General features: G+C 40.2%; 2 protein-coding genes across 10 annotated transcripts in view; one reads left to right on the top strand and one right to left on the bottom strand.

Annotated features, from left to right (window-relative positions):
* CFAP43 (cilia and flagella associated protein 43) overlaps positions 1 to 3037 on the top strand; it is a 118664-nt gene extending 115627 nt beyond the window's left edge. For all 5 annotated transcript variants that reach the window (XM_066238800.1, XM_066238799.1, XM_066238801.1 and 2 more), the window contains 3 exons: positions 1157 to 1237; positions 2328 to 2481; positions 2663 to 3037. In XM_066238800.1, coding sequence (XP_066094897.1) covers positions 1157 to 1237; positions 2328 to 2481; positions 2663 to 2829 — 402 coding nt within the window. In that variant the 3' untranslated portion in view covers positions 2830 to 3037. The remainder of the gene's footprint in view (positions 1 to 1156; positions 1238 to 2327; positions 2482 to 2662) is intronic.
* Positions 3038 to 8030: 4993 nt separating this feature from the next.
* Positions 8031 to 13653, bottom strand: SFR1 (SWI5 dependent homologous recombination repair protein 1). Of its 5 annotated transcripts, none has more exons than XM_066240354.1 (4): positions 12858 to 13653; positions 10651 to 10772; positions 9689 to 10096; positions 8031 to 8683 (listed from the first exon to the last, which is right to left on the bottom strand). In XM_066240354.1, the coding sequence occupies exons 2-4, from the start codon at positions 10744 to 10746 to the stop codon at positions 8492 to 8494; spliced, it is 696 nt and encodes a 231-aa protein (XP_066096451.1). In that variant the 5' UTR covers positions 10747 to 10772; positions 12858 to 13653; the 3' UTR covers positions 8031 to 8491. The 5 variants fall into 5 exon arrangements, with proteins under 5 accessions (XP_066096451.1, XP_066096452.1, XP_066096450.1 ...); XM_066240355.1 differs by lacking the exon at positions 12858 to 13653 and adding an exon at positions 12764 to 12833; XM_066240353.1 differs by lacking the exon at positions 12858 to 13653 and adding an exon at positions 12691 to 12751.
* Between the last annotated feature and the right edge of the window lie 9038 nt (positions 13654 to 22691).

Genomic DNA, 22691 nt, shown 5'->3' with positions numbered 1-22691 from the left:
CGCTCTGCTTGTGTTTCTTTCCATGACCTCTTTTCTGATTATCTCTATTTTTCTAACTTCAAAGATCACTTTTAAAAGACTAATTAAAGCTTTCTGGATTCCAATTCAATTCCAATTCCAATCCAAGCTCTCTGGCCCCAACCTCCCTCAAGTTCTATTTCTATATTTCACACCTCCCAATAGCAACTCTTCTTAATGTGCTTATTTCTGTGTTGTTGTTTTCAGCCACTCAGGTTAAAGTTGTAGTCATCTTTGATTACCCTCTTTGCCTTGCCATCCATGTCCTGCCTCGTTTATCTATGTACTCCCTCATTCTCTATCCCCACTGCCTTTACCCTAGCTCAGGACTTTATTTTCAATGATTTAGACTTTTATAATAATCTCCTAACTGGCCTCTTGACTTTGGCTCTTTCTCTTATCAAATCTATACTATATACTATTGTCAGATTGATATTCATATTCAGCTTTAATAACATTACTACTTGGCTCAAATATTTTAAACTTCCTTTCTTACCTAGCAAATGAGTTATGAAATCTTTAGGTGGGTGTTCAGTGTCCGTCAACCTAGCTTTTCAAATTCATTCTCACTGTTCCTCTCATACATCAGTATTCTCAAACCAAACTGATTACTGTTATCTAGGATTCTATCTCTGTGCCTTTGCTCATTACCAGTTCTTCTCCCTAAAATATTCTTCCTCATTTTTTTTTCACATCACTAATCTATTTTTCAAGGTCTAGCTTAAATGCTACCTCCTTCATAAAGCCTTTTGTGTTCTCTTTTTCTTGAAGGTAGGCCATGTTCTTTCTTTGTGTTTCCCTCAGTGTCTTTAACTGGAACACTGTTAACGTGGGACTCAAATGAGACAAAAAATATTTGGTGACTTGAATGAATGAATGAATGAATGAATGAATGAATGAACAAATGAGAAAATAAACTCTAGGCATCTGTAATTATGAGCATATAGGTGAGCATTTTGGTGGCTAAATACAAGTAATTTTATAAAACGAAAGTCAAATGAATCTTAACCTAGATGCATAGTTTTTTATGAAAAGAGTAACTTTCAAAACTAAGATAATCTTTATAAAGTTATCTATTGAACGAAATAGAGAAAAATGCGCCTACATATATTGTAAGTTTTTTTTTCTTCTCTCAAAGTACCTAAATGAACCAAACTATGAGACTCTGATTGCCATTCAGATTGGAATAATGGAGCAAACCATTGCTGCTTTAGATAAGGTAGGTCTCAAAGATTTTTTTTTTTTTGACAGAGACAGAGAAAGAGTCAGAAAGAGGAACAGATATAGACAAACAGGAAGGGAGAGAGATGAGATGCATCAATTCTTTGTTGTGGCACCTTAGTTGTTCATTGATTGCTTTCTCATATGTGCCTTGACCGGAGGGCATCAGCAGAGCAAGTGATCCCTTGTTCAAGCCAGCGACCTTGGGCTCAAGCCAGTGACCTTGGGCTTCAAGCCAGCAACATTTGGGCTCAAGTCAGTGACCATAGGGTCATGTCTATGACCCCACGGTCAAGCCAGCGACCCCGCGCTCAAGCTGATGAGCCCCTGCTCAAGCTGGATGAGCTTGCGCTCAAGCTGGGCGACCTCGTGGTTTTGAACTTGGGTCCACCACGTCCAGTCCAACGCTCTATCCACTGTGCCACCGCCTGGTCAGGCTCAAAGATATTGATCATTATAATGCCCACATTATAACAAATGTGATCATTTTAACAAAGTAATGGTGTTCCAAATCATGAATTGAAACAGAACCTAACAAAATTGATGTCCCTTATTGATATTCAGGATGTAATTAGAGGTCCCCGAATAGTGTCTTTGTAATCATAACAAATCAGGCAGACTGAAGCACTTCTTTTAGTATTAGAATTGACCTGTTGGGAGATATCTGAGTGTCTGTGAAATTTCTATTTTACATTAGGTTATGATGTATAATAGAAATGTTGATAGTCTTTCCTTGACATTGTAAAGGCTTTGATTTTTTCATAACTGCTTCACAAATGTTCAGTATTGATTGTGTAGCATATATAAAATGAAAAAAAAATAATCTCACAGCTATGTGTTATAGTCATTTTTAAGAGTATACAAGATTTTTTCTAAAATGTGGTATTATCACACCATTCCATCTTTCAACAAATAATTTAGGTTCCTTCTATGTGCAGGGTTTATGCTAGGCCTAGGGATAATATAGTGATAAGATGGTATTTTAATGATGATAATAAATTTAAATTTTAAGAATAATGTTTTTATAAGATTTTTATAATATTTTTCAAAATTATTTTTGTGGGGTGTCATGGGAACAAAAATTTCAGACCTACAAAAAGAATGTGGAAAACTGCAAAAAACTACTAAAAAAACTGGGAAAGTTCAGCAATCAAAAAGATGTAGCAAATTATACTCTAAGCTGCAATTTACGAGAAGAGTTGGTGGCTGTCTCAGAGAGAAAAGACATCTGTAATGCCATGGGTAAGCATTTTTTTTTTCTTTACTTAGCTGAAAGTTTCTTTAGAAGAAATTCCTTGAATCTATATAGTTGTTCTAATGCTGCCAGAATTTCTTCCACGTGTTTGATTCTGAGTGCTATTTCTATATTTGAAAGTATTGAAAATAATTCAACTAATTCCTTTATTCTTCATTTTTGGGATAGGGTCTAAATTGACTTGTGAAAAAATTGCTGAAGAACGATATGAAAACTTGATGCTACAACAAAAGTTAACAAATATTTCAAAAGAACAAGCCAACCAGATTTCAATACTGCAGGCTGAAGTTGAAAGATTACGGATGAAAACATTTCCTGCTCTTCTTCCAGTATAAAAACGCTGGTGGGAAACAAGACCAAATCAATCATTTTAAAAATAATTTGATTGAAATGAGTTTTTTGTTCTTTCATATCAGGAAACTTAAATAGATCCTCGTCTTAGTTTTATATTTTTAATAGCAAATTATTTAATTTTAGCTTAATAATTATAAAAATGTTTGGCCTGCATAAATAAATGTATAAAACATCATGAATTGTTGTTTTCAAGAATAAACAAAGGCCCTGGCCGGTTGGCTCAGTGGTAGAGCGTCAGCCTGGCGTGCAGGAGTCCCAGGTTCGATCCCCGGCCAGGGCACACAGGAGAAGCGCCCATCTGCTTCTCCACCCCTCCCTCTCTCCTTCCTCTCTGTCTCTCTCTTCCTCTCCCGCAGCCAAGGCTCCATTGGAGCAAAGATGGCCCTGGGCACTGAGGATGGCTCTGTGGCCTCTGCCTCAGGTGCTAGAATGGCTCTGGTTGCAACAGAGCGATGCCCCAGATGGGCAGAGCATCGCCCCCTGGTGGGCATGCTGGGTGGATCCCGGTTGGGCGCATGCAGGATCCTGTCTGACTGCCTCCCCATTTCCAACTTCAGAAAAATACAAAAAATAAAATAAATTAAAAAATAAATTAAAAAGAATGAACAAAACTTTAACTTGAAAAGTATTCAGGATCTATTTTTATTTATTTAATTTTATCGAAAAACTATTTTTACAGTTATAGAAAGTCTTAAAGACAAAAAGCATTATATTTAGGGATGAGTGACATTTCTAATTTTATAAATTGCCTAAAATTATTAGACTATGGATGATTTTTATACTTTTCTATGTTTCCTAAGTTTTCTTCAATAAGCATTTCTCCTTTTTTTTTTTTTTTTTTTTTTTTTTTTGAGAGGCAAGGAGGCAGAGAGACAGACTCCTGACCAGGATCCACCCGGCAACCTCTGTCGAGGGTGGATGCTCTGCCCATCTGAGGTGGTTGCTCCATTGCTCAGCAACCAAGCTATTTTAGTGTCTGAGGCTAGGCCATGGAGCCATCCTCAGCACCTGGGGCCAACTTGCTCAAACTAACTAAGCCATGACTGTGGGAGAGGGAGAGAGACAGAGACAGAGCAAAAGGGGGTGGGAGAAGCAGATGGTCATTTCTCCTGTGTGCCCTGACCTGGAATCGAACCCAGAACATCCACATGCCAGGCCCATGCTCTACTATTGAGCCAACCAACCAGGGCTAATAAGCATTTCTTCTATAATCAGAAAAAGAATTGCCAGAATATGTAAGAATTATTACTTGTTCTAGCAATGAATACATGGTAAATTGTTTACTTTTTTTACCTAAATCATTTGTAAATTACAGTATATTCTTCAACATAAACATAATCTTCTACATTTCATATTCATTGTAACAGAACTCAATTTTATGTCCTACCCAGTAGGGATTAGCAAATACATAAAAAAGTGTTTTCTGAGTTTCATGAAAAGTTTATTGCTGTATTCATGCAGATGAGAATTAAATAATGAGATTAACTGCTCAGAAAACTGTTTTGCCCTTTCATAACCTATGGACTGCTGCATTCCAAGATATCATTGGGATTACTGACCACAACTTCAAACAATGTCAACGTCTCATTGTTCTGCTACACCATGTCCACTGTACACTGGTATAGTAAAGCAAGAGAGCTATTATAAAATCTTTTATTTAGAAAAAAATATTCAGGTTTAAAAACCAATTTAGAAATTGCCAGGATAGTACCATAATTGATCACTCATACACTGATCAGTGCTGGATGAGAACAAGGGAAGTAATAGGGCCAACATTTTTTATGATTTTCTTCCTTAGTACTAGAATGCATCCTGAAATAGTCAGTTTTTCTGATTCAGCAAGGTGCCTGATGGTAAGTTCCTGCATCTAAGGTCCTTCAAAATGATCTGACAAGGGGATTGTATGGGATGGGAAGATGGACGTAAGGGTGGAGAAATGTATAGAGAGTATAGATACTTTGTACATAAGATAGGATTGTCAGGGCCCTGGCCGGTTGGCTCAGCGGTAGAGCGTTGGCCTGGCGTGCGGGGGACCCGGGTTCGGTTCCCGGCCAGGGCACATAGGAGAAGCACCCATTTGCTTCTCCACCCCCCCCCCCCGGAGGGGCAGAGCATCACCCCCTGGCGGGCAGAGCTTCGCCCCTGGTGGGCGTGCCGGGTAGATCCCGGTCGGGCGCATGCGGGAGTCTGTCTGACTGTGTCTCCCCGTTTCCAGCTTCAGAAAAATACAAAAAATACAAAAAAAAAAAGATAGGATTGTCAGTTCTCAGCCTTGTCATTTAGAGTTAACCATGCATATACTAGGTTTTTTTTCCCCTGGTGATACAAATTCTGTGTCACCTAACTTAACTGCCTGGAGGCTACATTTGCTAATTGTCAATGCCATAAATTTCACTGAATAATGCTCTGTGAATTCTCAGGTCTTAACAAACCAAATAGCCTGTAGGATTTCTGTCTTAGTAGCCACCTAGGTGACTTTGGCAATGTTACTTGCCTGAATGCCACAGCTTCGAGGCATGTATATGTAGCAAAGGTTAGCAGCAACCTCTGGCCCTGAGACTATATTCTAATATCAGCACTTTTCAACAGGACGTTACCTCTGGTTTGGGGGTTGGCTGTGGAAGGGTACATGGGTTATGCACCCCGTCCTACTTTTGATACTGTCCATGGTACTGATTCCGCTCAGCTTCTTATTTTATTCATATTTTATAGCCCTTTAAAATGTCATCTGTATCATTTAAAAGTAATATAATTAACCACATTAAACACAGTACATGGCTGTAAGCACTGGACTTGAGAGTAGGGCTCTGATGCTGGGTTGCCTGGTTTCAAATCCTGGCTCTGCCACTTGTTTTAAATAACTACTTTATTTTAAATTTCCTCATCTTGAATATTGGGATTTGAAAATTGTAATAGTCAAATGAATTAACATACTTTTTATACTGACACAAAGCAAGTGCTAATTGGTAGCTGTCATTTTTCTCAAAAATGTTATTCAATGGTTTTTAATACAACATACCTTGCTTTATTGCACTTTGCTTCATTGTGCTTCACATACTATTTTTTAAAAATTGAAGGTTTGGCCTGACCTGTGGTGGCGCAGTGGATAAAGCGTCGACCTGGAACACTGAGGTGGCCGGTTTGAAACCCTGGGCTTGCCTGGTCAAGGCATATATGGGAGTTGATGCTTCCTGCTCCTCCCCCCTTCTCTCTCTATCTCTCTCCACTCTCTCTCTCTCCCTCTCTCTCTCCTTTCTAAAAATGAATAAACAAAATTAAAATAAAATAAAAAAAATAAGAAAAAAAAAAAAAAGAAAAAAAAAATTGAAGGTTTGTGGAAACACTGCTTCAAGCAAGTCTATTGATTCCATATTTCCAGTAGCATTTACTCACTTCATGTCTATCACATTTTGGTAATTTTCACATTTTGAACTTTTTTATTATTATGTATTTGTTATCTGTGATCAGTAATCTCTGATGTTACTGTTGTAATTGTTTTGGGGGCACCACAAACCATGCCCATAAAAGACAGTGAACTTAATGGATAAATGTGTATGTTTTAACTCTGTGATGGCGAACCTTTTTATAAAAACTGCCCACTTTTGCAGTGCTGGTCAACCTGGTCCCATCACGGTTCTAACTGCTCAACCATCTGTTCCTTTCCTTTGGACTTTTTTATTCCCTGACACACAACAATATTTAAATTAGGCCAACTAATAGTCCTACAATGACCTCTAACTGTAAAGTGAAGTTACGCATCTCTCACTTTAAATCAAAAGCTAGAAATGATTAAGGTTAGTAAGGAAGATATGTGGAAAGCCAAGATAGGCCAAAAACTAGGCTTTTGCACAAAAGTTAGCCAGGTTGCACAGGGAAACAAAATTCATGTGACTTACATTATTGTGGTGGTCTGGAACTAAACTGTTTGCAACGCCTGTGGTATGTCTTTAAATGTATTCCATTAAATGGACGTGAAATTCAACAAATTATTTTTTAAAAAGGGATCACCTCATGGGCATCCCTATTCCCCAAACACTCCAATAAGCCTGACTCATATTCTAAGATCTACCTCCTGTTGCTGAAGCAAGTACCCACTATGCTGTTGGAGCCCTCAAAACCCAACGAATGCCTTGGAAATGCCCATTACTGTGCCTCCCATCTGCTCTCCCAGAACCAAACTCCCACTGATGCTGGAGTTCCCCCAAGTGAACATGTAAGGGTGGCTGCAGGAGACATGCTAAGTCAGCAGTGGGCAGCTGCAGCCAAATGCCAGGGCCATCAGCAGCCAAACCACTTCCCCTGCCATATTTAGTCCCTCTGGCTGAGCAGCAGTTGGTTGATGAAGGCTGCTAGGCACAAACCAGCACAGCTTCCCTGGGGCGCCCATCTAGGAATCCCAGGGCCAGGGGTTGCCCATGAGAGGCCTGGGCCATTCCTCCTGGGTTCACAGTAGCCAATGACAATGTCTAGAAGGCAAGACTTTGTGTGTGTTGGTCGGTGGGTGGAGGGTAGGTAGGAGGGGATAACAGAGTTTACCGCCATGGGCACTAACAATTGGAATGGATGCAAGAGCAGAGAGTCCTTGGGTCTCCTGCTATGCCAAATATTAAGTTTGTTAGATCATGGGGAAGGATTGGACTGAAGTGGGGTACACTTGGAGGAGGGGGCCTAAGAGTAGGCAAGTAATTTTTTTGTTTTTTTGTTTTTAAAGTAAGCAATGCTATTTTTGCCCTTAAAAGGACTCAAAGGCAGAAATCTGGAAAGCTGTCAGGAAAGACTGGAAGTACATCAGCTTTTCTGCTTCCAAATTTACATACAATAGTTTCAGCCACAAAAAAAGAGATGAGCTTTCTTTTCCTAAGCAGAATTCCAAATTCTCAGAGACTAGGCCAACTTGGGTCATTTGGGGGTACATGGACAGGATGACATAACATTGCACAACAGGGCAGCCAGGAGACACAATCCTATAAAGGTGGGTTTCTGGCTGAGAAGTAACTGTGAACAAAGTAGAGACTCTAATCTACATATTTCACAGATGAAGCAAGAAATGTAGATGAATGTGAAAGACCTTATAAGCCATGATGTCTGAAGTGTGAGAGGATATGTGGTTTTGTAAAAGATACTCATTTTATTAAATGAGATAAGGAATACAAGAAACAAATTTGAAGAGACAGGAGGGACATAATTTTGGACATATGAGTTTAATTACTTGATAGACCATCCAGATGGAAATAAAGGGATGGAAACAAGGTTCATGAATTTAGGAGACAAACAGGCATTTTTAGACCAGTTTAGGTTTAGACATTAACCAGATTAGATTATTTTTTAACATTTAAAATAAATCATTTTTGTATAAAAAGCAATGTATTACAACTAACTGACTTCCAAACTGTCCAAATTATTTTTTAAAACATGATTTAAATTTTTTTTCATATTTCTTTAAATGTCAAATCTTCTTTGGCAAATTTATCCATAATACTTTATTTTCATTTTAAAACTTATTTATCTAACAGAGTCCCCTAAATTGATGTTCATCAAGATAACATTCTTTAAGTCCTAATGGTTCCTATCTTCCCTTTAAAATGTACAGGGATTTTTTAAGGTGGCATTCTCAAAGAAATTCTGAAGAAAAAATACTATGAACTAAACACCTATAAATTCTTCTTCATTTCTATTATAGTACAGCACTTTATCATCTAACCCATAGTGGTCTATCAACTCAGTAAGGCTGAGTTTCTTGTCCTCTTCAGACATCGCTGACTGCAACTCATAAAGTAACAACTGACTACAGCTCCTCCACTTCTTTATTAACAACTTCAACTGAGACAGGTCATTCTAAAACAAGAAAAAAAAAACAGGTAAATATATGTCAATAACTAGATAGGCACCCTATTTTAACTTACTTAATGAAAGCTGTTAAATCAGTCAAAAGTAGGTATAAAAGGTACCAACATATTTGGTCCTGAGCCTTCTACCTAAGAAAAAGTAGGGTGGTTTTTACAATGATATTTAAATTGAGTTCTATGGCTGTTTTGTTTGGAAAAATCAAATCATGAAACAAGGGCAAAACTATGTAGAGAAGCAACAACATCGGTTGTTTTCTTCTTTTTTTAATTCACTCTATTACAGCAATACTTTTAAAAGTGAGAATATTCAAATTAAAAATATTTTTCAGTATTCACTATCTCATAAAACTCAAGTCATTATATTTAGAAAAATCCTAAAAATTCAAGAGAGCAAATAAGATATACTATTCCATCATCTATTCCACATTTGCTAGGGAAGGAGCAATTGCATATATATACATGAATGATCCAGGTAAAAAAAGGTTACCTTCTCCCAAGTGCCAAAATTCTATTTAATTCAATCTGTCTGAGTTGAAATCTAAAATCTTATATAGAGTTGCTTTTTTAAATGCCTGAAAACTTTACTAATTTGAAGGAACAAAAGGTCACTAAAAATGCTTTTTATTATGCTCTATAATGTTAATGTGGCCCATGTTTAACTTTTTAAATCATCCCGTCAGCTGTCATTTCTGTTCCCATTGTACCTGCATCTAATATTTGATACTACTAATACTGCTACATGCTGAAAAAGCTGCAAATGCATATTAAACAAGGGCTGGGACTTTTAAAAAGTTGAAACTGGTGTTCAGAGACCTCTTCTATACTCTAAATCTGACATGTAGGAGTTTTAAGTTGTGGAAAACCAGGTTTCTTGGCTTATTGTTTCTTAAGCTAAAAATCTTATTCTTTTTGAAATTACTTAATCACTTATCTAGAAATAAAAAATTTAACAATTTAAAAAATAATTATGCTATGATTCTGAAATTATTCTCACCTTTGACCTATACATTTTGACTAGTTTTAGTCTCCGAAGAAGGTCTTCTTTCTCCTGAATCTGCTTCACCAATTTCACCTTTTCTTCGTTTAGTCCTTTTTGAGGAATATTCTCATCAAAGTCATTCTGGAGACCACTGCAAGACACAGTATCAAGTGATTGAGATTCACATGCATTGATATTCTTGAAGGTATTTTTCAAATATGAACTTTCTTCAAATTTACTGTCTATGTGTTTTAAATTATCTTGAAATGCCAAACAATTTTCTTCTGTTGAAGATGCTGGTTTGTCAGGAAAGATCTGATCGTTTTCTTCATTCTCTACTTTAAGACGTTTTACCACACTGTAACAGGAACTAAATGAAGATCTAGTTTTCCTTAACCGTTCTCTAAGTGTTGCACTCGTAGGCTGTGAAAGGCACAAACATGAATAATGTTAATTAAGAAAAACACTCTTGATGTAAATAAGTCTACTAGAAATAAAGACCTTATATTTCTACAATACTCACCACTAGATGGCTTTGTCTCCATATCTTAAGTAACCATCACAAAATGTCTTTAATTCCTGAATGCTGCATTAGTTTTATTTTAGCAAAGTCAACACTCTTCTACAACAGTGCTGAGACACTTATCTCAGTAAACACAAACATTTGTTCTACAACCTAGCACATGCCTGGCACTGCTCTAGGTACTTCAGTTACAAAGTTTGGCAAAGACCTAGATCCTACCACCAAAGACCTTCATGAGACTGCGGATTCAAAGTTCTTCAGTTTGTAATGTTGTAATAACCTGATCTGAAACTAAATAGATTCAAAAATGAAAATTTAGGGGGAAAGTCAAATACATTATCTTAGAAGAAATATACACTTATTAATGCTACACATTATGTTAACAATTTCAGTAGACTGCCACAATACCTAGCAATACAGAATTGACCCACTGAAAGAACTAAGATTTTCATACTTGTTTTTTTGAACTACTTGTATGAGGAGATGGTAGACTGGCACAGCCCTGTGGAGTGCTAGGTAAAATCACAGCGGAGTCCGAAGGACTTTCCATCTTGAAACTGAAATCTGGGTTTGCCTCTAAAAAAAACCAAAAACACAAAATGGAAATCAAATTAACCCACACCTCTGTATATACCCCAGTTTTTATAAAAAAAAAAATTTTTCCTGTAGGTAACATAGCAAGTAAGCCAGCAGCTTCCTCGTTAATTTAGCTGTGACTTATTCTTGCTCTTTAACTGTTGTTTTCCATTTACCCTCCTAAATAAGGCTGTGTTGGTCCATCTGGGGACTGCTCGGTTTTTCCTGATAAATTAACTAGTTAACGTTTCATTGTAGCAAGAAATGGCACTCAGCCTGACCAGGCGGTGGTGTAGTGGATAGAGCGTCGGACTGGGATGCAGAAGACCCAGGTTCAAGACCCCGAGGTCACCAGCTTGAGCGCAGGCTCATCTGGCTTGAGCAAAAGCCCACCAGCGTGAACCCAAGGTTGCTGGCTCCAGCAAGGGGTTACTCAGTCTGCTGAAGGCTGGCGGTCAAGGCACATATGAGAAAGCAATCAATGAACAACTAAGGTGTTGCAACGCGCAATGAAAAACTAATGACTGATGTTTCTCATCTCTCTCCATTCCTGTCTGTCTGTCCCTGTCTATCCCTCTCTCTGACTCATTCTCTGTCTCTGTAAAAAATAAATAAAATAAAAAAAGAAATGGCACTCAAACTGAGGATAACAGTTACCCAGACAACTTAATGAAGAATTAGTAGCCAGTGGAGCACATGGGGCCAGTAGCACCAAAGCATGAGCTCTCCAAAGTTAGATTTCTCTCATCTTACATACATTTTACAGTGTCCATGCAAGTAGCCCATGATTCCTTTGTCTGAGGGCCTACATTCACCTCCTGGCTCAAAGTGGGGCAGGAGTTTCTGCAGGGCAGCAAGGGGTTAGGAGTTTCCAGACCCCTGGCCCTATTTACAAATCTTGTTTCTCTTTTAAGTATTTTAAGAATCTTCCCTGACCAGGCGGTGGCGCAGTGGGTAGAGCATCGGAGTGGGATGCGGAGGACCCAGGTTCGAAACCCTGAGGTCTCTGGTTTGATGGCGGGCTTCATTTGGTTTGAGCAAGGCTTACCAGCTTGAACCCAAGGTCGCTGGCTTGAGCAAGGGTTCACTCACTCTGCTGTAGCCCCAGGGTCAAGGCAATATGAGAAAGCAATCAATGAACTGAGGTGCTGCAACAGAGAACTGATGATTCTTATCTCTCTCTTCCTGTCTGTCCCTCTCTGTCCCTCTGTTTCTGTCACAAAAATAAAAGATAAAAAAAATCAAGTCTTGGCCCTGGCCGGTTGGCTCAGTGGTAGAACGTCAGCCTGGCGTGCTGGTGTGAGGAACGTTAGATAGTTAAGAACCTTTAATTTCGTTCCGCCAACTTCATAACGAAAGGAAATAAAATTGAAATCTTGATTCAAAGAACATGCTGTCAGCCTAAACCTTAAAGGCTGTGGTGCGATTAGAACCAATGACCCTGGCCGGTTGGCTCAGTGGTAGAGCGTCGGCCTGGCGTGCGGAAGTCCCGGGTTCTATTCCCGGCCAGGGCACACAGGAGAGGCACCCATCTGCTTCACCTCCCCCCCTTCCTCTCTGTCTCTCTCTTCCCCTCCAGCAGCCAAGGCTCCATTGGAGCAGTTTGCCCAGGCGCTGAGGATGGCTCTGTGGCCTCTGCCTCAGGCAGAGAAGAACCAATGACCCTCCAGGCCGGAGGGATAAGGAAGAGAACCGCAGAAAGACGGAGGTGAGCTGACTTAAGTTTGTTTTCTGTAACAAAGGTATCAACACTGGGGGGAGGGAGAGCGGGACAAAGGGAGAAGTCCTCCTTTCCCTCCCACCATTACAGAAAACCACACAAGCCCTGGAGCCCCCAGGCCTTAGATGCAGTCCAGAGGCCCCCTGACCGCAGGAAGGGAGCGAGCGCTATGTGGCTGCTCAGCACTTCAGCTCTTACACAACCACTCGCCACCCGGGACGCTACCTCCCTTCGCCATCCCCAGAGCGCAGAAAACCCGCCCAACCGCAACCTTTGAACGCTCCGCTTCCTGGGGCAAGGCCTCGCGAGAGGCGGAAGGAGCGCGCGCTTGGTTGGACTGACTGACGCGCGCAAATCAGAATCACCGAGAGCAATGGGACTGCGCACGCGCGCGGCCTCGAGCCTCCGCGGAGGGAAGAGGGTGGGGCGCGGTTACGTGTAAGGCAGCAGAGACGCATGATTGGCCAGGTAGTCTGACGCGCACGGCTCTGCTCCGCCCAGCGCGCTAGAGGGACGGGACTGCGCGCGCGCCGCCGCGTGCCTTGGCTGGCGGCCGGTCGAGTCTGGCCGAGCTGGCTGTAGAATGTTTGGCGGGTTCTGAGGGGCTGCGCTTTTCCTCGCGTCGTCTCTCCCTCTTCTCCTTGCAAAACCTCTTTTCCTGTTTATTTGTGTTTATGTTCTTGAAGTTTGTCTGAGAATGCCTTTCCCATTCTCCTGGCTCCCCGTTGTCTGGTGTCCTTGCTCACCACAACAAAGGCCTTCCCTCAGACTTGACTGGACCGAGAGCCGCGGGGACAGCTGTGTGTTAAATTTACAGCTTGTCAGCTCTCCGAAGGCGGAGACCGCTAAAGAGCAGCACTGGGCTAAATGTCCTCTTGAGAATCCAGCATGTTAGAAATCTCTCGGAAGGTCCTGGAGGAGGTAGTTGAGTTCATTTCTAGCCTTTGCTGCCAGAAACGCGGCGGCCCAGGCACGGCGGTGTGCCACCTCAAAATTTTAAATTTCCTCAGTTTGGCTTCAAATCTGAGTCAAAATGTCTACAGTGAAATTGTGGCGCAATACAGGAAGCAGAACAATCCCTAAGGAGGATTAGGTTGTTCTAGGAGGCAGACGTCTGACAGAAGCAGAGGTGGCCCTTACTGTATGCAGGCAGCGACATCCCTAGTCTAAAATGTCCCGGTCGTTTCCTGAGTGCTTCTGTTGCTGTGCAACGCGAAGTTAACTGAACTGGGTGGCGCCCTGCGTTTGGGCAAAGTCAGCTGAGTAATTTCTGAGTCACAGGAAGGTGGGAATTATAAGGGGCCAGTGTTTTCACTCATAGTGAGTGACCATTTTAAACGTTACCAGAAAGGGGACCTGGCCTGGGGCAGGTCTGGTGGGGGGTGGGGGGCTCCCGACTTCCTGCAGGCAAGATTTCACAACAGGAGTCCAGGAGATTTTGAGAGGAAGTTTATAAAGCCTGGAGCAGAGAAGCAAGGAAGGGCCTAGAATAGAGGAAACAGGAGAGCCTAGGTGGGGCTGCCTTGGCTCTCTAGGAACCTTACGGGAAAGAAATGAGCCAACTCTAGGAAGTCAAGAAAAAGCGGGCCTTGGAAACAGGTTCAGGGGCTACGCCCAGGAGGAGCGGAACTGGCCTTGCCCACTGTTCCCCTGGATGCAAGTGTTGCGGGGTCCCTTAGGGCAGTGGTCCCCAACCATTTTTGGGCCACGGACCGGTTTAATGTCAGAAAATATTTTCACGGACTGGCCTTTAGGGTGGGACGGATAAATATATCACGTGACCGAGATATGCGTCAAGAGTGAGTCTTAGACGGATGTAACAAAGGGAATCTGGTCATTTTTTAAAAATAAAATATCGTTCAGACTTAAATATAGATAAAACGGAAATAATGTAAGTTATTTATTCTTTTTCTGCAGACTGGTACCAAATGGTCCACGGCCCAGGGGTTGGGGACCACTGCCTTAGGGTGTGCTTGGGGGGGGGGGCATCCTGAGGGCTTTTAAGGGTGGAGATTTTAGGGGCTGTCCCAGGGGAAGATTTCAATAGAAATCAGCTTTTTAGGTGTGCCCTTTTAGGGTTGTGGCCCCTACTGATTAGTTGGCATAGAGTTTATTTGTCAATGCAGCTTGTCCTGAGGTCAGCCATGGCATTGCTTGTCTAGTTTTGCTGCTTTTCTGCATGGGAAGCTGAAACACAACTGAGGCCTAGCTGTTATTCCTAGGGAAAAAGCTTACGGGTTATTCTCCCCCCCTCCCTTTGTTCTGTCCCCCTCTAAGGGGGGTCTAACCTCCATGACTAGCAACATGCCAGGGGAGGAGAGTTTAGGGGATGGTCCAAACTGCATGACCAGCAATATGCTAGTGGAGGAAAGGTTACCCTGAGGGCAAGGTCTTTGATTTCCCCGTTTTTACCCTTTGCTAGACACTTGGGGCTTTCCCCCCTGGTAACCTTCAGTGCCTGGCCTGTAGTCCTTGCTCTGCTCCTGTCTATCTAACTGCCTACCACATCCTTACATCTTTCTGACCATGGCTTAGAAATAGGCAGGACCCAAAAAGATTTAACTGAGTCCTAAGCAATCAATCGGATATAAATACAGAACCTGAAGACAGCCTAATGCAGCGATTAAAGTCATAAAAGTGGGGACCTGGCCAGGTAAGAGTATTGCCCAATTCCTCAAGTTGAGTGATCCCTGGTCAAAACACACAAGAATCTACCAATGAGTGCATAAACAAGTGGAACAACAAATCAGTGTTTTGCTCTCTTTTCTTCCCTCTTTTTCTCTCTAAGTTAAAATAATAATCATAAAGACATAAACGTGGGAGTCAAATGGCCTCGATTCAGATTGCAGCACATTTATCTGCTTTATAATGTTATGTCACTGTGCCTTGGTTTTGTAGTGGGTAAAATGAGATTATAATATCTACCTCCTAGGGATTGGAGGATTTAATGAGAATTCAGTATCTCAGAAGCACTCAATAGTTGCTATTTTATATAGGAACTATATTCACCATTCCCTAATTAATTTAAAAGAATGCATCACATAATTATTTCATCCCTTAACTTATCTTTCAAAAAAAATACCACAGATTTTTTTTTTAATGGGGCTGTGATCTGTGAGGTTTCTAACAATTTAAGCCATAAATAGCAGGAAACTTGGAGTATCCACAATAATACGTATCCCACTCCTAAATTTTTCAAAAATTTTATAAATGAACCTCAAGGAATTTTTGAAATAAAACTGAACTCATGATTTTGTGATATGGGTGTTACTCACCTAACTAAGTCACAGGTCTCATCCATTGGCGTCAGTTACACTGAAAAATGCAGAATGATTTGTCCTGACGTTAGAAGCACAGTGCAGACTCTGCATATTCTTTATACCTTGAGGCATAAGGTTGGGTTATTTTAATGATTCCCTCAAATCATCTGCTCCCAAGTCCTTTTATCATTACAACCTTGGCTTAGAATTGTTTTTACTGGCTGCATAAAGTAAAACAACATCTTGCCTTACAAATGTTCTAACTTGCTTATTATGTTAACTGGTATATTAAAGTGGTACTGTTTTGGCCAGATTATTAAAGAACTTCAGAATAAGTACTCAGAAAAACCTGTTTTTCAGAAATGTGCCTTTGTTGACCTACATCTCTGACTTACATGTATTGTTAGAATTGAATGATCTTCCCATGTATGTTTGTATTTTACTTACTCCTATCATACCAAAATGGAAACATATATTCCACCTTACATTTAGTAAGGGATGTAGGATATGGCCTCCATCGTTTTCACTGTACTTTTAGATAAAACCTAGCAAACATTTTCATGTCTTCAGGAGCCAGAAATCTATTGACCTTTAAAGAGTTTGGTATTTCTGACATAAGACATTGTATGTTTCCTATGAAAGTTTCCAAGAAGGGAAAAATACTGCCTGAGAGAGCTGGAAGGCAAGACACCTACCTTATCCTACCATGGACAACAATTTGAGCAATGGAATTCAGTGATAATAGTAATTAATATCAACCCAAGGCATGCTTTTTCATTGTGTTTTTAAATTTCTTCAATACTCAAGGCTACTGTTAGTCACTTTGTTATTCATCAGGGAGTGGTAAAATGTGTCTTCCTTCTTCTCTGTGATTATTGTTGGTGGGTGGATGACATAGACCTAAAAAATCTTTATGAGGTATTTTAAATTATTTTTTAACAGCAAGAAGAGAATAGTGAATTGTGTCACCCTCTCCCCCCTTCTTTCTCCATACACACACAGACACACACACACACACAACTTTCAAGCCACAATTCAAAATTTCATTCCAGTAAATATATTTATTTTTTTAATTCTTGGCTTTAGCGTTATTTTTAAAATCTTAACAGTAATGTCAGGATGACTTAAATTATTCTGTTGACAAAAAGAAAAATTGTATTATGTAGATATAGCTAGTATCTGTAGGTTTTTTTAAACAATAAATATATACTTTTAAAGCCAGATTTAAATCCATTTAGGTGAATTATGTAGAATACACACAATTAACTTGTTTATAATGTCCATTAAGGCTAATTAAACAAACTAAATGTAATATTGACTTACAACACTCACAAGAAAATATACTAAATTCTCTTCATTGGCTTTCAATATTTCTTATAACATTTGTATATAATTTGAAAATTGCCTTCAAAAATTCTTCTCTAGGTTTCTCTTGCCATGAATGCAAGTGTCACCTTATAAGACCTATCCATGGTTAAGGTGTTTTTATTTAGTACTCTGTCATCTCATAAATTTCCTTTTGAGAATAATTGATGAGCTATTTCTATTTCTTGTTTCTATTACCTAAAGACTTCATATGAATTTTCATAGTGTGTAATGATTTACTTGTAGAGACTGTTGAAGACTTTGTTATCAAAGGGTGACCTTTGTGGGTAAACTGTTTAATATTCTTTAGCCAAGTAAAGAAAGAAGAGATATTATTTTCAACCTCAAAATAAAAGAGTCCTTGACTTAGCTATAGGCATGCCTGAGAGGTTGCCTCAGTGAGTGGGATGTCTACTGAGAGCATGGAAATATGGAGGTGGTCAATAGCATTAGTATGATAAAAACCTGTCCACAACTAGGAAACTAGAAAATTTATCTGGTAACTAATATTGAGAGTTAGATATTGAACAAGAACCTAAAGAGCTCCTTTCACCAAAAGTACCTTTTCTGCCCTGGCCGGTTGGCTCAGTGGTAGAGCGTCGGCCTGGTGTGCGGAAGTCCTGGGTTAGATTCCCGGCCAGGGCACACAGAAGAAGCGCCCACCTGCTTCTCCACCCCTCCCCCTCTCCTTCCTCTCTGTCTTTCTCTTCCCCTCCCGCAGCCGAGGCTCCATTGGAGCAAAGATGGCCCAAGCGCTGGGGATGGCTCCTTGGCCTCTACTCCAGGCGCTAGAGTGGCTCTGGTCGCAACAGAGTGACGCCCTGGAGGGGCAGAGCATCGCCCCCTGGTGGGCAGAGCGTTGCCCCTGGTGGGCGTGCCGGGTGGATCCTGCTCGGGCGCATGCGGGAGTCTGTCTGACTGTCTCTCCCCGTTTCCAGCTTCAGAAAAATACAAAAAAAAAAAAAAGTACCTTTTCTTTTATTCTCTCAAATCTGGCATTTTGTCAAGACCTTTGAAGACCAAAGAAGCAGAGTGTCTATGATTCACTGCGATCACTGGGGTGTGTTCTCTTGGAGAAGAATAGAGTGATTTGGGTTAGATTAATAATGGTGAGGAGGGGGGTAGCGTATATGTGGGTGGGTGGATCGTGGGAGAGGAGTTCGAGTGTGGAAACGAAATGGTAATAAAAGTATTACTTGGGTCCATGTCTTTCTCTGATCCTTTATTAACTCAGCAATGTCACTACTGCATTTATTTGGAAAAGAAAAGGCATTAGATGTCAGTAAATGCTTAAGCAACAGGAATATATCTTATAATCATTTCTAATTACCTGAAGTTTGAGAGATAACTCTCTAGGTAATTCCACAGTATTGAAATCTGTTTGAAATGCCAACAGAGAAGTCAACTCAGTTTTCTATGCTGACCTCTCATTTTTGTTTCAGTCTTGAAAATATAAAATGTTTCTTCTCAGTGATGTTTTTTAGATGGGGAGCAAGGGTGTCAATGGTACCAGGAATGTAAGGAATTAAGAGACCATTCTACCATATTCTATGACCCTTTTGATCTTTTTGCTTCTGCCCTTCCACCCTTTAGCAAACTTTGATGATAAGAATAGTAGTAGAGAAAATCAGAGAATTAGCTAGAACCATGAATTTTCTGGCCCAGTTCAGGATCTGAGAGCTAGATTGAAACTTAATCCTTTTTCTACCATTCCCAAAGTTAATATAAAATGTTTTAGATTTTCATCATAGACCTATATGAGCAGTACCAAACCCACTGAATGCAGAGCCCCTGACCAACAGATGAATCACCAGAGAGTCTCCATTGGGGAGACATTATCAAAGATAGGGGTGGGTGGCTTGAGCAAAGGCATCTCTTCCTTGATCTTCTCCCTTCCACCTTCAAGATTGTGGCTAGTGCTCATGTCCCCCATGTCATATTTAAATCATACAACTCATCACTGATATCAACATTACCCAGCTCTCCACCTTTGTGGCTACCAAAAAATAATGTGTGAAGTATAATAATGATGCTGGTGACCCTCAGTTGGCAAAAGATATCAACTATTTTTATAGTGAAAGCATATCTTTCCCACAGATAGGTTCTTGGAAACAAAGCATAGAATAAACACCCTGATGTGGTCCTCCAAGACTTGACTCAGCCATTTAGACTTTGTTAACTTAAGATTAAGACAAATAATACTTTTTCTTCAACAGTGCACACCATTAACTCAAACTCTTCCCAACCCTCCCACCTCCCCAGATGTCCCCTGTGTGCCACTCAGATTATTATTATAGCAGCTATCATGTATCTATACCATATCAATTATTTTTCACTTAATATAAGTGGCTCTGAGTCAAATTATCTTTTTCTTACGGCCACTTGTAAATCTTTTATTATTTTTTAATCAAGAAAAGGTTATTTTGCCTGACCAGGTGGTGGCGCAGTGGATAGAGTATTGGCCTGAGACACTGAGAACCCAAGTTTGGAACCCCAAGGTCACAGGCTTGAGCACGGGCTCATCCAGCTTGAGTGCGAGCTCACCCAGCTTGAGTGTGGGGTTGCTGGCTTGAGCGTGGGATCATAGACATGACCTTTGGGCTTAAAGCCCAAGGTCACTTGCTTGAGCAAGGGATCACTGGCTCAGCTGGAGCCCCCCAGTCAAGGCACATATGAGAAAGCAATCAATTAACAACTAATGTGCTGCAACGAAGAATTGATGCTTCTCATCTCTCTACCTTCCTGTCTGTCTGTCCCTCTCTCTGTCTCTCTCACTAAAAAAAAAAAAATTTTAATTAAAAAAGAAAAGGTTAACCTGACCAAGTGGTGGTGCAGTGGATAGAGCGTCGGACTGGGATGCCGAGGACCCAGGTTCGAGACCCTGAGGTTGCCAGCTCGAGCGCGGGCTCATCTGGTTTGAGCAAAAGCTCACCAACTTGGATCCAAGGTCGCTGGCTCGAGCAAGGGGTTACTCGGTCTGCTGAAGGCCCACGGTCAAGGCACATATGAGAAAGCAATCAATGAACAACTAAGGTGTCGCAGTGTGCAATGAAAAACTAATGATTGATGCTTCTTATCTCTCTCTGTTCCTGTCTGTCTGCCCCTGTCTATCACTCTCTCTGACTCTCTCTATGTCTCTGTAAAAAAAAAAAAAAAAGTTATTTGGTTTTTAATACTCCATATATGGGAATGATTACTTAGTCTATCTCCATTGAACTGTTTGCTCTCTTCCTTACACTGTGTTACAGCTTGTGAATCTTTTCCCTTCTATGAATGCTGGATATTGAAAACTCAACTTCTATGTTGCTGACATTCTGCTCTGAGTGGAATTCATATCAAATTCAGGGATAACACTCATCAGCAAAAATGGTCTCCTCAGACTTTTGAAAGCCTGTCATTTAGCAGATAGTGTCCCATGATACCAAAGTACACAGGTTTGGGTTCTGGAGGGCAGGTAAACTAATCACAACTACATTTGTTAAGCAAATTCTTATGAAACTATAAATTATAAGCTGCCCGAAGTTTTTTTTTGTTTTGTTTTTTAAAGAAACACAGCATTACTAAAGGTTGGCATTATGTGAAATGCTTTCCTAGCCTAACTCTGAGCCACTGAAATAGAGTATTTTGAACCTGCATGTACAAGTTTAAGATTTTTGTAAAGCTGCCAAATCTTTAATATAACAATAATTAGCATAAAGCTTGAGCAATAGAGCTGCCCCAAATGGAATGAGTTTGAATCTTTTGCAAGACATTTCTCTTTTTAAAAAAGCAGTTTCATTAGTACATATTATTTTTACTCAGATGTGTTTTCCTCAAGTTTGGAAGATATTCAAAGGTGACTTTGTTTCATTCCAATAATTGTGTACATAGTGATTTATTTTCAGTCACTAGTTTTCAGGATGAACCAATCAATCACTTTAATCCACCAATACAACCCTGTCTGCTATGAATACTTTTCATTTTTATAGTTTGAAAGAATAAGACTTACAGCTCCCTTCAATCTAGATAGAATTCTTCTGTGCTCAGTATGGGATTAAGTTACCAAAATAAACTCTAGGAAGAAAATTCATCTCAGTAAAGAAATTCATGATATCAAACAGTAGATGCAATGAGTCAGTCAGTACTTGAAGTGACTTGATTTTGAGGAGTGAAAATAGCATGTTATCACAGGTTTGAAAGACCTCAGGTAAGAATTATGTGGACTAATGAAAGTGCTTAAGAAGCTGAAATCGAGTGCTTGAATACTAATTAGCAGTTAAGCTTTACAAACCCATTGCCCTCCAATCAATAACTACTTAAGCTAAGACTACAGGAAGCTTTCCTGGACCACTACATTCATAACTGAAGCTTCCCTCGAGTTCAAAATTCAGCCCTGGCCAGTTGCTCATTGGTAGAGCGTTGGCCCCTGCATGTAGATGTCCCCGGTTTGATTCTAGGTCAGGGCACACAGAAGAACCTACCATCTACTTCTCCACCCTTCTCTCTCTCTCTCTCTCTCTCTTTTCCCTTCCTGCAGCCATGGCTCAATTGGTTTGAGCGCATTGGCCCTGGATGTAGATGATGTCCTGGTCAGGGTAAGTGCAGGAGTCTGTCTCTCAATGTCCCCTCCTCTCACTTGGAAAAGAAGAAGGAAAAAAAGAGTTCAAAATTCAATGCCAAGAAATTTGTTGGAGGAGAGGGAAAGAAGGGGAAAGAGAGGGGAGGAGAGAGAAGAGTGAAGAAAAAGGGAGGAATAGAGAGAGAAGGGGAGAAAAGGAAAGGAGAGGAGCGGGAAGGGAAAGAAAGGGAAGGGAAATGAAACATCTTTATAGCATATATCTTGCCTTAACCAGAACAAAAACTCTTGTATTATACTAAGCTTGCTTACTTCATACTATAAATTATTCTGTAGATTTAACCTGTATTTTAACTTTCAAATTGTAGATCAAACACAACAAAACTTGGGCACATTTAATTGGGGCCAAATTCTGAGAAAATAATTTCTTCCTTAATGAGATATGCATACTTTATGTTATCAAGGCCTTTTGATACAATTGAATAAAAAGGATTATGGAAGTGCAAGATTTTATGATTAAAAAAGATGTAAACATGCATTTTAGATATACATGTACTTTCATAGGACTGATGAAATATAACAGTTTAAACCAGATTATATCTTGTAAATTAGATAAGCCACATATTACAGTAGGTGAAATTTTAAATGAGTAATGCTGTAAAGCCACAACCTTATTTACTTGCGTTTTCTTTAGCATTCCAAACATTTTCTTTGTTGATTTTTGTTGCTGTATGCAGTGAATTGGGGATGAAATGGGCTGTGGTCACAAATTGTGAAGGTGAGGTTACTTAAATCCATACCAAACATGACATAATCATGGGTTGTCAGTTTAAATTGGGGGAAATGGTTAAAGTTATTTGGGATTTTCGTTTGAATACAAGTTTAGTGAATACAAATGACACAATTGATGTTTACATCTCCTTTTCTCTGATTCATTCATTCTGATGGAAATATGGCTGCCGCAGAGGTTAGGACTGAATCCCAGAAGCTGAGTTCTTTACTGACTCTGCCACTAACAG

The sequence above is a fragment of the Saccopteryx bilineata genome, chromosome 7 (genome assembly GCF_036850765.1).
Source record: "Saccopteryx bilineata isolate mSacBil1 chromosome 7, mSacBil1_pri_phased_curated, whole genome shotgun sequence".
Classification (NCBI taxonomy): domain Eukaryota; kingdom Metazoa; phylum Chordata; class Mammalia; order Chiroptera; family Emballonuridae; genus Saccopteryx; species Saccopteryx bilineata.
The sequence above is the reverse complement of the archived record's forward strand: the minus strand, read 5'-3'. Positions and strand labels throughout refer to the sequence as shown.